Raw genomic sequence first — 13621 nt, forward strand, 5'->3', positions numbered from 1 at the left:
CAGCAACAAAGTAATTATAATTGTAAACTATGGTTTTAGGAAGTCAATAAAGGCTGCCATTAAAAGTGAATGAGTTCCCTGTATCATATTTGAAGGGGTTAAATATGTTAAGTTATAAGATTGCTTTTACTGGCTTCCTTTAATTGAATTAACCAGTGAATGCAATCAAGTTACCATTTTCCAAAGTGATTCTAATAAGCAGAATTTATTATCTGTTCTAATTATATGTAGAAATATTAGAGCTTTAAATGAGGGGTGTTTTTCCAACATGATTGATGATGCTGAAAAATCTGTTATTTATTAGCACATTCAAAAAGCACAGGGAAAAGTGTAAGAAACAACAGTGACTTTCAAATAAATGAGCCCTATTGTTTTAATCACTTTCTTCCTGAATAAAATAAGTAGATTATGCACCTGAAGCCTTTTTTTTATTCCAACCACAGATACATAGACAATCTAAATGAAAGCCACATGAATGCAGTAGTAGATTTCTTGGTTATATTTATCTTGAGAAAGATAATTATATATACATAATAGGGCTTTATCAAGAGTAAAAATGTTAATTATAAGAAAACAGTTAATTGAGTAATAATGAATAAGAAACTAAAGGTTTTCTAGCAAATTCTAACCATAGTGGTTAATTGCTTAATAAGTAAAGAGTAGATTCAATTAGGTATTTAGAATGGTGTCCTCTTTTAATTCTTGGTACTGTGACATTTGATATTAAGAAAGCATAGTTCCTTCTATTTTAATTCATAAAATTGAAAATCTCTCTTACCCCTAAAATGCTGTTTTCAGAACACCATAGGATAACTTTGGACAAAGGAAGCTGGTTGCTGGGGAACATCAATCAAACTGGCTATTTTAGAGTCAACTATGACTTAAGAAACTGGAGATTATTAATTGATCAATTAATCAGAAACCATGAGGTAAACTGGACTTAATCATCAAAGATCTGTTTAGACATATGAACATCTGCCATTTTAATCCTAAATAACTCCATTTTTTTGTATTTTTGTTTGTTTTTTGGTTGACCTCATAGGTTCTCTCTGTCAGCAACCGAGCAGGTTTGATCGACGATGCCTTCAGCCTAGCCAGGTATGTTTCCCTGTGGATCTCCACAATAAAACTAGTACTCTTAAGACTGCCTCTGTTAAGCTAAATAGTATATATGTTTTGAATCAGAAATCTTTTAAAAATAATTTCTATCTCACATCCTTTGTGTTTAGATATAACCAGTGTCCCAAACTCTTGATCAATAGTAGCTGTAGGGTATTTCTGAGCCGGGAGAAGCTTGATCAATTTTTGCCACAGGTTCAATTTAACACTCAAGATTAATAATCTCTTTCCAATTTCATTAATGAAGTCTACAAAATGACCATTGTGCCATATTTAATTTTTCATGGAAAGTACCTCAAGCATCATCAATTTTTTTTTCCTGACATATACTAGTATATCTTTTTTTAATGAATTTTTGAATGTGATTCATTATGAAAAGCTTGTGCTGCAAGACAGAAATAAATATTCTACTGGGTAAAGCTGTTCTGAACAAAATATATATATCAATCTTAGAGCAGAAGTTTTAGTACTAGTTACAGTAATGTTTGTTTCTAATAATCTATTTTCATAGTTCTATTTATAATGTTAAAAAATCAGATATTCCTTTGAAGAATCATTAAATAGCTATTCTTTTAAAATAATGTTGATCATAAACCCAAGTTTTAGGCTAAATAGTAAAATAAACTCAGTTCTTTTAATATTTTGTGTTGCTTCACATCTAAATATAGTTTTATTTTAATAATATGATAAGACTGGACAAAAATTTAGAAACGATACAGGTGGAGGAAAGCCATATATGGGGATAAAGATTCAGTAAGATATGAAGACTTTCAAGAAAGTATTAGATATGACATGAAGATTACTTTGACAGAGGAGTTTGGAGAGTACAGAAAGCCAGTAAGGGAGTATACATTGCCCTGAAAGAGAAGCAGGCAAAAGAGAAACATGTTAAGGGTTCCACAGGAAAAATTAAGGTACTGGAAGGTAACTAATATTACCAGTTAATTAAACATTTAAAAGATTCCAGACACTATTTTGTTTTACATATAATAATGTGTATAATTCTTACAACCTTATAAGTAGACCTACATTATTATTATTATTCCCGTTTTATAAGTGAGGAAACTGAGGCTTGGAGAGCTCAAGTAACTTATCTAAAGTCACATAGCTAGTAACTGACATGGCCAGGGCTTTGCATATATATATATATGCAGTAATATAAGAGCCAGGTAATATAGGAAGATTGAGAGGGGGATTTGAAACAATAGTTCATGTGAATCTTTATGGGTTTGAAATGATGGTGAGAAAGCAAATATATAGTGACGTCCTAAAGAGAGAGGCAGATGGAAACTGAAAGGAAAGGAAATTTGTATTAAATAATAGAAGCTATTTTTAAATGAAATATTTTAATTTTAGTAGATGAATTTTTTTTTCAAAAATTAAATTCTTTGTTGAACATTGCTTTAGATAACAACTGTGGAAGGCTTAAATGTTTGCAAGTAAACAATTTCATGATCATTTATACATACTTACCAGGGAAATATGCAAATCTCATTGAATATATATTAAAATTTGTTCTATTGATCATGAAATAGGTCTCCTATTAGCATGGAAGTAAATAAATCCCAAGGTAGATTTATTCTGCATTTACATGAAACACTCTGCAGTTACTTGGAGTTCTTCATGTTTTAATGTATGCTAGTAAATGTTTCGATGGAGAAGGAAATGGCAACTCACTCCAGTGTTCTTGCCTGGAGAATCCCAGGGACAGCGGAGCCTGATGGGCTCCCGTCTATGGGATCACACAGAGTCGGACACGACTGAAGCGACTCAGCAGCAGCAGCAGCAGCAGCAGTAAATGTTTCGAAGTTTTGCCACCAGCCTATTTCAGCCTTCTTTCAGTTTCCTGAACATATTGCAATCCTTTTGGCTTCTTTATAGGTAACACATAGAACAGTAGCAAATATTTATCAATAACATGTTCCAGTTACTGTACTGAGGCTTTTATGACTGATTTTGTCCAGTCTTCTTAGTGAACCCAGGGAGTGGGTGTGATTAATACAGCTGTGTTATAGCATGTTATAGACATGGAGGCTGAGAGGGGTTAGCCTCTTAGTTAAGGGTACACAGGTTTCAAGTACGGGATGGGAGATAACATTCACCTTAAGACGTAGCACAGCAGAGCCTGTGACCTTAGGTCAGGATGACTTTGCCCATTACATGAAATTCTTCTCCTCTCCCCTTGTCTGTTGGGAACATTACTATTCACTTAAATTTTTTTTTTTTTTCATTTGCACCACCTTACCTGAAACCTGCCTGTCCTCCCCAGCAAAAATAAGGTGACATCTGTGTATCTCTGTGTTGGCAGTTGTCACCTTATACTTCAACTACTTTTCTGGGTCCCTATGATTTTTGAGTGATCGTGAGGGTAGGGGTTGTCTCATCCTTGTGTGACTACTGCCTAACTTAATCTTTGGTACTGGATTATGCCAATATATATTTGTTGAATGAATTGCTGATTAATTATTGATTACTCAGACCATAAACTTTCATGCCCAGTATTTTTTGTGCAATTAAGTATGCATATTCTAGGTATTTGTCATGGTTGTTTTTTAAAAAATATAAAAACTGCAAGAATGCATTCTGGTTGTACTGATTCAAACAAGAAAGATAACAATGTGAAACTTTTGTTTTTCTCCTTCTGTGACCTCCCATAGCTTTTATCCTCAGATAAAAGTGTTAATATTTGATGTATATAAATCTGGCCCCCTTTTTTTAAAACAATTTCTATACAGTTTAATTTTTTATGTGAACAGAAATGTTCTCTGACTTGTTTATAAAAATAAGTCTGAGGAGCTTTATTCCATTTTTTCTAAATTTTCATTATTAAAATCAAGACTGCACTGAACATCCTTGAACAGTCTTTTGTTGTACATATATGTATTTTGGTACGATTGATTCTTGAAAGTGGAATTTTTGGTTTAAAGAGTGTAACATTTTTGATAAACATTGCAAGTTGTATTCCAAAGGATTCCCAGTAGAACCCTCCATCAACCATGTATGAGGGGGCCCAATGCCCTCATATCCTACAGGATAGTAAACAATATATATCTTTTACATTTTTGACAGTATGGAAACAAAAATAAAGTTTTTTTGAAGTTGTTACAGAACTAGTTAAAATAACTTGTGCATCTTTTCCTATACAACTTCCATGTGTATTTAGTTTCCTTTTTTTAATTGTTACCCAGTTAGAAGAAAAAGAAAAGTCTAATAGAAGATGGGTGAGGTGTTTTTCCTACTCTTTTCCTATATATTCTGGATGTTTTGAGGTTTTAAGCCTTTTTGTAGAAGATGATTTTACAGTATTTTCTCTCAATATTATGTCTTTTTTTTTTTAACTTTGTGATATATGTCATCATCTCAGTGGTATTTACATGGTATTCCATTTGTAGCTTTCTGTTTCTCTGGTTCTGCTTTCCATAGGAGACCCTTGCTATATGAACATTTTGAAAATATTTCATTTTTTTATTTGTAAGCTATTTTCTTTTTACACCTATTTTCTGAACCCCTTCTTCTCTAATGAGTTTTTTTGTATAGCATAGCTTTCTTTAACAGTATACATTTATAACCAATTATTTAATCCTGTTTGTTTACAAGACTTTTTTTTATTCATAGATTTGAAATGATGTCTTTATCTTAATGCTAATATTTTTATTTTAGGGAATTGATTCAATTCTATTCAACCGGTCTCTGTTCATTTTGGCACTAGTACCACGTTGTTCTGATTAGCTTAGCTTTATAGTGTGTTGGGGAAGGCAATGGCACCCCACTCCAGTACTCTTGCCTGGAAAATCCCATGGATGGAGGAGCCTGGTAGACTGCAGTCCATGGGGTTGCTGAGAGTCGGACATGACTGAGCGACTTCACTTTCACTTTTCACTTTCATGCATTGGAAAAGGAAATGGCAACCCACTCCAGTGTTCTTGCCTGGAGAATCCCAGGGATGGCAGAGCCTGGTGGGCTGCTGTCTATGGGGTCGCACAGAGTCAGACACAACTAAAGTGTCTTAGCAGCAGCAGGATAGTGTGTTGTGGTTGGTGACATTTCCTCTTGTTCAAAATCTTACATATTTTTTCTCTTAAGTATAGATCTCAAAATCATTTGACAAAGCCATTAAAAATCCTGCTGTAGTTATGATTGAATGTGCATTGGATTTATGTTAATTTTTAAAGACGTAGCATCTTTTCAAATGTGAGTTTTACAATACCAAAATATTTATCCTCACTTATTTAGGTCCTTAGTGAAGTTCTCTAGCTTTATTTACATGAGTTCTGGTAGTGCCATATTATTCCCTCATTTTTTTAATGATATATGCTTATATAGGAAGTGGCACTGCTTTTGCACTTACATGTTGTAATGTTCATTCCTTGTGTGTAAGGAACTAATCAGTTGCTTTGCAAATGTCATTGTATTATGACCTGAACTTTGGAATTAGTGACTAAATGCCTAGACATATATATATTTTTTGTAAGTGGTCCTTCATGTTTGTTGTTGGGCTTTGTTGTGATGAAGCATTGCTAGATCGAGAGATATAAAAATGAACAAGGTGCAGTTCTTGTTTTTAATGAGTTCATGGTCTAGCAGGAGCAATACACTGTAGACAATAAACTATACTCAGTGTGTCAATATGATGAATAAAATATTATGAAAGTGTCGGAAAGTAAAGAATTATTGTGGCCTAGAAAGATTGTTGTTGCTCTTCAGTTGCTAAGTCACGTCTGACTCTTTGTGACCCCAAGAGCTGCAGCACGCCATGTTTCCCTGTCCACTATCTTCCTGAGTTTACTCAAACTCATGTCCATTGAGTCACTGGTGCCATCCAACTGTTTCATCCTCTGTCGCCCCCTTCTCCTCTTGCCCTCAGTCTTTCCCAGCATCAGGGTATTTTCCAATGAGTCAGCTCTTCACATCAAGTGGCCAAAGTATTAGCACTTCAGCTTCAGCAACAGTCTTTTCAACAAATAGTCAGGGTTGATTTCCTTTATGATTGACTGGCTTGATCTTTCTGTCCAAGAGTGATGGACATCATATAGGAAATAACATCAAGAGAATGAAAGTTTGCTATGAAAATCCATTAAAGTTTTAAAAGTAGCAAAATGAGAGCAGGGAAAAATATAAACTAGAGGATGGATTTAAGGCAAGGGAACTGTCACTCCAGTGATACTCATGGAGCAAATTGATTAAAACATAGATTTGAGAAGGAGTGGAATTGGCAGTTAGATTATATAAGAACTCATATTGAAGTTATTTATTCACTTAACATAGTACAAACTGGAAATGTGGAATATTTGCCATAGAAAATATAATAACCACTGGATTTGGATATTAAAAGCCATTAACATGCTCTGATATTATTTTAAAAAGCTATGCAAGTGTGTATCACTGGATTGTGGCCCTATGTGATATTTTGTTTGAAAATGTTCAAAATACATGAAAATTATTTGGAACAGTTGTTCATATTCAAAAGAATTCCAGAGAAACATCATCATTGCCACCCTTGCCCTGGGCAGTTACTGCACTGATTTATTTATTTAGTCACCGTTTCCTGGAAAATTTAATTATGTATAACACATGCCAGATTATTACATTATTAATGTCATAACATACTTTAGCCTGAGCATATTGTTAAAAATTCTGTTACAGGCTATTCCGTTAAGGATCCAATCACCTAAAAAAGCCTCAGCTAGGGCAGAATCTTACAGCTTAGTTTGCAAGTTGTGTTGGGAAAGAAGATAACAGTTATCTCTTTTAAAATACTAGTGATGTATTTGCAATAAGCACAAAGACCTGGGCCTGGAGATCATGAATGTCACACCTAGAAGTGCTTGAAATACTGGTAAGCTGCCATCAGTAGTACTCAATACATTTCTGAAGACTCTATGAGTTATAAAATTAATACATACATTTTTATCAACTTGTTTCTGAGTTTAAAAATCTGAGAGAAATCTCAGGAGTGCTGTTAGAAGAACTGCAAATTCAGTAGATGAGTCAGTGAAAATCTAATGGCTCATGAAGAAGCAGATGATAAGAATACTCCAAACCTACCCTCCTCTGTTGTTGCTGTTTCTGAGCTGTAGTTTCAGGAGCTAGCAGCATTGTTAAAACCAACATAACATTTGCAAACTTAGTGGTAGTCATCTGCTGCCTGTGAGACTTCTTGTTTCATAGTTTTTATTAGAAGTTCTGTGTCTTCTGGATGGTCCTCCTGGACTTTGTTTAAAGTTTCTCCTGCAACACATGTGTTCATTATTTCTTTGCTGACTGCAGAAAATAGGAACATTGTGTACCTAAAAGGCAAGTTCATCCTGAATTGGGCTAGATGAAGAGAAGCTTTCCTATGTCCATGGCTGGATGTTTAAATCGCCATGTGTTGACCTTTCATAGTACTGAGAAGTAAGGACTTAGAAACCTTTTATAAGAAATACCTTGGCAGACTGGACATTTCATCCTGATTACCCAAGTCAGTTTTGGAGATCACAGGACTGCTTCACTTCACCTGAACACCGCCATGCAAAATCTGGTTAAGAGTCCTGGATCCCTCTGAGTCTGTCCATTGTTGTTCAATTGCCAAGCCCTGCCCGACTCTTTGTGACCCAATGGACTGCAGCATGCCAGGCCTCCCTACCCCTTACCATCTCCTGGAGTTTGCCCAAGTTCATGTCCATTGAATCAGTGATGCCATCCAACCATCTCATCCTCTGTTGCCCTCTTCTTCTGCCCTCAATCTTTCCCAGCATCAGGGTCTTTTCCAATGAGTCAGCTCTTCACATCAGGTGGCCAGAGTATTGGAGCTTCACCTTCAGTATCAGTCCTTCCAATGAATAGTCAGGACTGATTCCCTTTATTATTATTTTTAATTTATTTTTTTTAAAAAATATAAATTTATTTATTTTCATTGGAGGTTAATTACTTTTGACTGGTTGGATCTCCTTGCTGTCCAAGGGACTCTCAAGACTCTTCTTCAACACCACAGTTTGAAAGCACCAATTAATTCTTTGGTGCTCGGCCTTCTTGATAGCCCAACTCTCATATCCGTACATGACTACTGGAGAGACCATATTCTTGACTCTACAGACCTTTGTTGGCAAAATGATGCCTTTGCTTTTTAATACACTGACTAGATTTGTCATAGCTTTCCTGCCAAGAAGCAATCATCTTCTAATTTGATAGTGCAGCCACCATCTGCAATGATTTTAGACTGACACTGTCTACTGCTTTATAAATTCTGGTTTCACAAAGGATGTTTAGTTTTAGAATTCTTTCATCAATCCCTGCCTTCTTCTTTTTCAAAAGTACTATATAATTTTAGTATAAACATTTTTTTTCCTTAGCTGTATTTTATAATGGAATCACAAGAGTTATTAATAATAGAATACTGAGAATACTGATTAAAATGGATATCATATTTACTCACTGGGGTGGGAGAGAGGAATGATTCTTTAGCTGTTTATATTAGACTCATTTGGGAGAAGTATCCATGTATGATTATATTCTTATTTATTTTTTGTTAGGCTACTAGAATGTGTGTGCAAAAGGATTGCAATTAAATGTTTATGAAATCCTAAAAGTGATAAAATTGTTTATTGTAAACTAGGATTTATTGTTAGCTCTATACTTCCAATCTTCTGCCATTGACCAAAGGCTATTAAAGTTAGCTTGTGGTTATACTTTTGGACTTTCTGACCAGGGAATATCTTTCCATGCCCTGAGCAGAGGCTCATAATGAGTCCATTCAGGAGCTTTGTGGCCATACCCAAGAGATTAAAATATTTCTCCCATCTGTAAGGCTGGAGATTTAATTATCTATTTGTCATTATCAGCTAAGGCTCCTCTTGAGATATACAAAAAAAGTCACCTTGAAGCCCTCTCATTTTATAACTTTCTGTATGCAATTACTTAAAAATTCATATCCAAAAGGACTGCAAATTGATATTAGTTTATGTAACACTTTGTCACAGTAAATGTTAAAAATAATTTGAAAGCATTTCAGGACATTTACTATAATGGGCTAGGAGTCGTCACTTTCTTTCTGTGATAACCCAGTGAAAGTCTAGAGTATATTTCTGAATTATCAAGCCAAACTGTTCCCACAGGCATATGCTTGTTTGCTCAAGGTTAGAAAATGAGGTAATGTGTTCCTTTGAGCTATATTTAGAAACCTTATGAGGGTGAAGTCACAGATGTTATCCTTGAGGTAAGGATTTAGAGGGAGCTGCCATACATACCAGCTATTTCTGAGAATAAACCTCTTGAGGCATTAAGGGAAAATCCCCTGGAAGAGAAAAAGGCAACCCACCCCTGTGTTCTTGCCTGGGAAATCCCATTGACAGAGGAGCCTGGGGGGCTATGTCCATAGCATCACAGAGTTGGACACAATTGAAGCAACCTGGCATGCGAGCACTGCAGCTCTTGAGGATGGCAAACTTTCTTGGAGACTTTTCAGTTGTACTTCATGAAATCAAAAGCAAATGTGTAACCTTCTGGTGCCAAATTTGTGTTTCAGGTCTATAGGTGAAAATGTTTTAATGTCTGAGAGTGCTGAATAGAAAGAAGAAAGATATTTTGACATTCTTCTGTAGATTTAATACTTTTTCATAGAAAAGGCCTCAAGTCTTGAGTTACAAAAGTGAAGTGATATTTGTATATATGTCAGTGCTACAGCGGAAACCAACACAACATTGTACAGTAATTTTCCTCCAATTGAAAAAAACCTGTGTAAGTGATGTTTGTAACATGCATGGATTTGCATAAGCCATTCTTTTTTTAAGGATAGTCTATTTCCAAATACAAATTTGCTTGAATAAGTGTATATAATCTTTTTAGAGTCTCACAAATTAAAAAATATATATAATATTCAGTATAGTTAGTACTGTCTGGTTACATTTACCATAAAGTTATGATTCTTTTGATTTTATAATTGGTCGGGAACATAAGCCTGACATTTCATAAGAATTTCTCTAGGATTTCTCTGAACCTCCCAATAATTTGAAATACTTACCTATTCACAAATAATTTACATTATCTAGGTAGAGCTCCTTCCAAGATGGCCATTTACACCATCAATTTTACTCAAATAGATATTTTTAACATGTGCTTTTAGCATAAAGACCTAAATATTCCTCTGATCTTAGATTCTTGGACTGTGATGGTACTATCTTAGTGGTTTTCCTTTCATGGATTTGAGTCATCTCCTCTGCTGCTTGCTGGAATCTTTTGCATATTCAGGTGCAGTGCTTCTTTGAATATGAACCTTGAGACCACCTGCATCAGCATACTGTACCTGAGATGTTTTATTAAAAATTGCATATTCCCACCACTACCTAAGAGTCTGCATTCTATGAAGTAATTCATGTGATCCTGACACCCACAGCAATGTGAAAACCAGTCCTTTTGAGGAGCAGAAGGTATTTATGGCATCAACTTAGGCAGATGCTCCTGTGAAGCTGAAAGTCCTTATATAGTATTCTTAACAACAGTGAGCATGACTTTCTTTGGATACTAGTGTCAGAAGCTGACCATTCAACAATCAGGACATCAGGGACTTAGTTGTAACTCTTCAAAACCCATTTTTTTTTTAATTCTTGCTATTAGATATTTTACCATGTCAGATATGCCATTGGATAGCTATGAACAGAGTTCAAAATCTGAGTGTCTTAGAAACTTTCCCAAGCGCGGAAAGCTCCTGGGGGAATCTCATATAATTAAGGGACACCTTTATGTTTAAATGAGCATACTGGCATAGAGCAACCATACATATGCATACTGAATTCTGATGTGTTCAGTAGTTTTCCATGGTGAAGGACATGGCAGGATTTTTTTGCAAGTTAATCTGGCATCTAAACCTGGGTAATTTGTAAATCTGTTGACAGTACAATAGGCAGGAAAACTAGAATTACCCAGAACAAATGTAAACTGTGAGAAGAAGGCATGTTTGGGTTTTGTGGTTATTCTGTGATACTCTGAAGGAATCAGGAACTTAGAAAGATGAAGGAAAGAAAAGAAAAGTAATTACATTTTTTCAGCAAGAAATAGTTGATAAGAAAGAAGAAAACGAGAGTTTTATGGTAGACTTAATGTGTGAAAAAATTAAATGAATCCTCTGACATTTAGTCTGTTAGGGTAAAAGCCTAATTTTCAAAGAGCTCTCAAAAAAACCTCTTTTCATTTCTATTATGATAGATTAAATTATAAATAAAACTTAAAAATTAGTAATATATGAATATTGGAGAAGGTAATGGCAACCCACTCCAGTGTTCTTGCCTGGAACATCCCATGGGGTCAAAAAAGAGTCAGACACCACTTAGTGACTAAGCAGTGTGAGTATAGGTATTAATGGAGGTTTTATGTTAGAGTAATTCCTTTAAATTATCTTGAAATGATACTTTCCCACCTTGGAACAGAGATTCATAGGGGCTTTCTGATAGCAGTCTTTCTTAACAAACATAGTAATCAGCCAGTGCTAAAGAGCTGCTCATAATTTTCTCCTAGAACTCATAAAAATCTGTTTTGTGCTTTAGCATTTATTTACCTAAGGTAGCAATGTTATCTTGATAAGGAAACTAGAGAAAAGGTAATGGAAAAAAGTATCTTACATTAGTTACTGCTTGGCGTGAAGCATGAAAGATTTCATTTTTATATTTGAAGAGACAATAATTTGGGAAAGAGGAGAAAGGAAAGGAAATTTAGTTCCAACATTTGTGCCACAAAGGTGAGTGATTAATTCACAATATCAGACGCTTTTGCTTATATGGCAAATCTTAATGCCTTGGGAGATGATTTTAAATACGTGATGTTTTCCTTTAATTGCACGTGATGCTTCACATGCCCTTATGAAGAATGGAGTACTGGTGAAGAGGCCTTTACTACTTTGGATGTGAGCAAACATCAGATTAGGAAACTTGACTTGTTGTAACTGTGCCAAAGCCTCTTTAATGTTCTTTAAAGATATGAGTACAGGCCAACTCAGAAGCTAAGAAGTAGCACCGGGCCCTGTGAATCAGACCACATTTGAATCACAGATTGCGTTCTTCCTTCCTAAACAGAATAGCCTGGAGTGCAGTAGATTTGAGCTTCAAAAGGGAAAGAGGCAGAGGTTTCTGGTTGCTCAGCTGCTTCACTTAATTAGGATGAGGATTAAACAGAAGTTCAGTATCAACTCTCCAGGTCACCAGGTGGTAGTGCTAACCAAAGGGGAAAAAAGAGAGATTTAATAAGAAAGAAAATATTAGTCTAACCATCCATATGTGACAAATTCAAGTAAGACTAATAGACCCTGAAGAGAATAATGATTGAGTATCAGCGAGTTTTATGGGGTTGCTAACTTAAACACACTCTAAATTCGTGGAAGGTTCTCAAGAATGCTGTCAGAAATGCCAAAATGGAAAGAATTCCGGGTGAGAATTATCTGGTTTTGCATTCCCAGTATGCAAATGCATTGGAAGTTAATTGCATACGCTGAGGGCAGATCATGAGCTTTATCCAGGCCATATCAAGGGAAATGTTACTTCCCCTTTTCAACTGATAGTGAGACTAAAATTATTATAGAAATATAGTTACTATGCAGAGCAATTAGGCACCTTGCCTCCCAACTTACCACACTTTTAAATTTCTATCTTTGTAGAATTTTTCAGCTTTCCTTTTTCCATTTTTAAAACGTTACTGCAGTCTGTAGAATTTTGACATGGATAGACTATCAGTGATTTCACAGAGTGTGAAGAGTTGAGAAATCCTTATGAAAATTTGTGTTTCAATAAATGCAAAAGTAATATGTAGGGTATTTCAGTAAATTATATATTCAGTGTGAACATTAATGAGTTTGTTGACAGAGAAATAGATGATGGATACCTGGATTGAAGGGTAGGTGGGTAACAAAGACAGAGACATAATACTTATTTTATGCTATGATGAAATCATTATATTTGGCCTCAGAAAGATTATCTTGTCATGCTTGCCTTTCATATGGGAAAAGCAATACAGAATTTTAAAATTTGAGAATTATAGCCAATGTTTAGTCAAAAAAATTCAAGTGCTTTTCTTAGTGGCAGGAAGACATTGAGATAAAACATAAACAAATTATATACTAGATAGTTATCACATGAAACAATAGAAAGTTACAAATGTTGGTGGAGATGTTTATCAAATGTTTGTTTATTTCAAAGGTATGCAAAATTCAAAATAACTTAGAAGTATATGTTTTTTATTTTTTAGTCTGTATTTTGTCATTATAGAATGTATGGAAACTAGTAGGAAAATCTTTCAACAGCTATTTACCTGGTTTGTATGTCACCATTCAGTATCTATTTTTCATTCTAGATAAGCTAATCAGTTTCTAAAGTGTATATACATGACATTAAAATGAACTGTGTGTTCTCCGTATTCTCAATAGATAAGTGATATGAGAACATCTTTCACAAACAAACAAAATAAAAATTATGAAAAGTAGGAGAAACAAGGATGTCAAAATACTTTTAGTGGGTTGATCTTTTTTTTATTTCAATTTCTG

At 34.8% G+C, this 13621-nt stretch overlaps 1 protein-coding gene across 1 annotated transcript in view; it reads left to right on the forward strand.

Annotated features, from left to right (window-relative positions):
- TRHDE (thyrotropin releasing hormone degrading enzyme) overlaps positions 1 to 13621 on the forward strand; it is a 460588-nt gene that overhangs the window by 372998 nt on the left and 73969 nt on the right. The window contains exons 11-12 of the mRNA XM_068971693.1: positions 799 to 929; positions 1043 to 1098. Of these exons, the coding sequence (XP_068827794.1) occupies positions 799 to 929; positions 1043 to 1098 (187 nt within the window). The remainder of the gene's footprint in view (positions 1 to 798; positions 930 to 1042; positions 1099 to 13621) is intronic.

Source organism: Capricornis sumatraensis, chromosome 4 (genome assembly GCF_032405125.1).
Source record: "Capricornis sumatraensis isolate serow.1 chromosome 4, serow.2, whole genome shotgun sequence".
Taxonomy (NCBI): domain Eukaryota; kingdom Metazoa; phylum Chordata; class Mammalia; order Artiodactyla; family Bovidae; genus Capricornis; species Capricornis sumatraensis.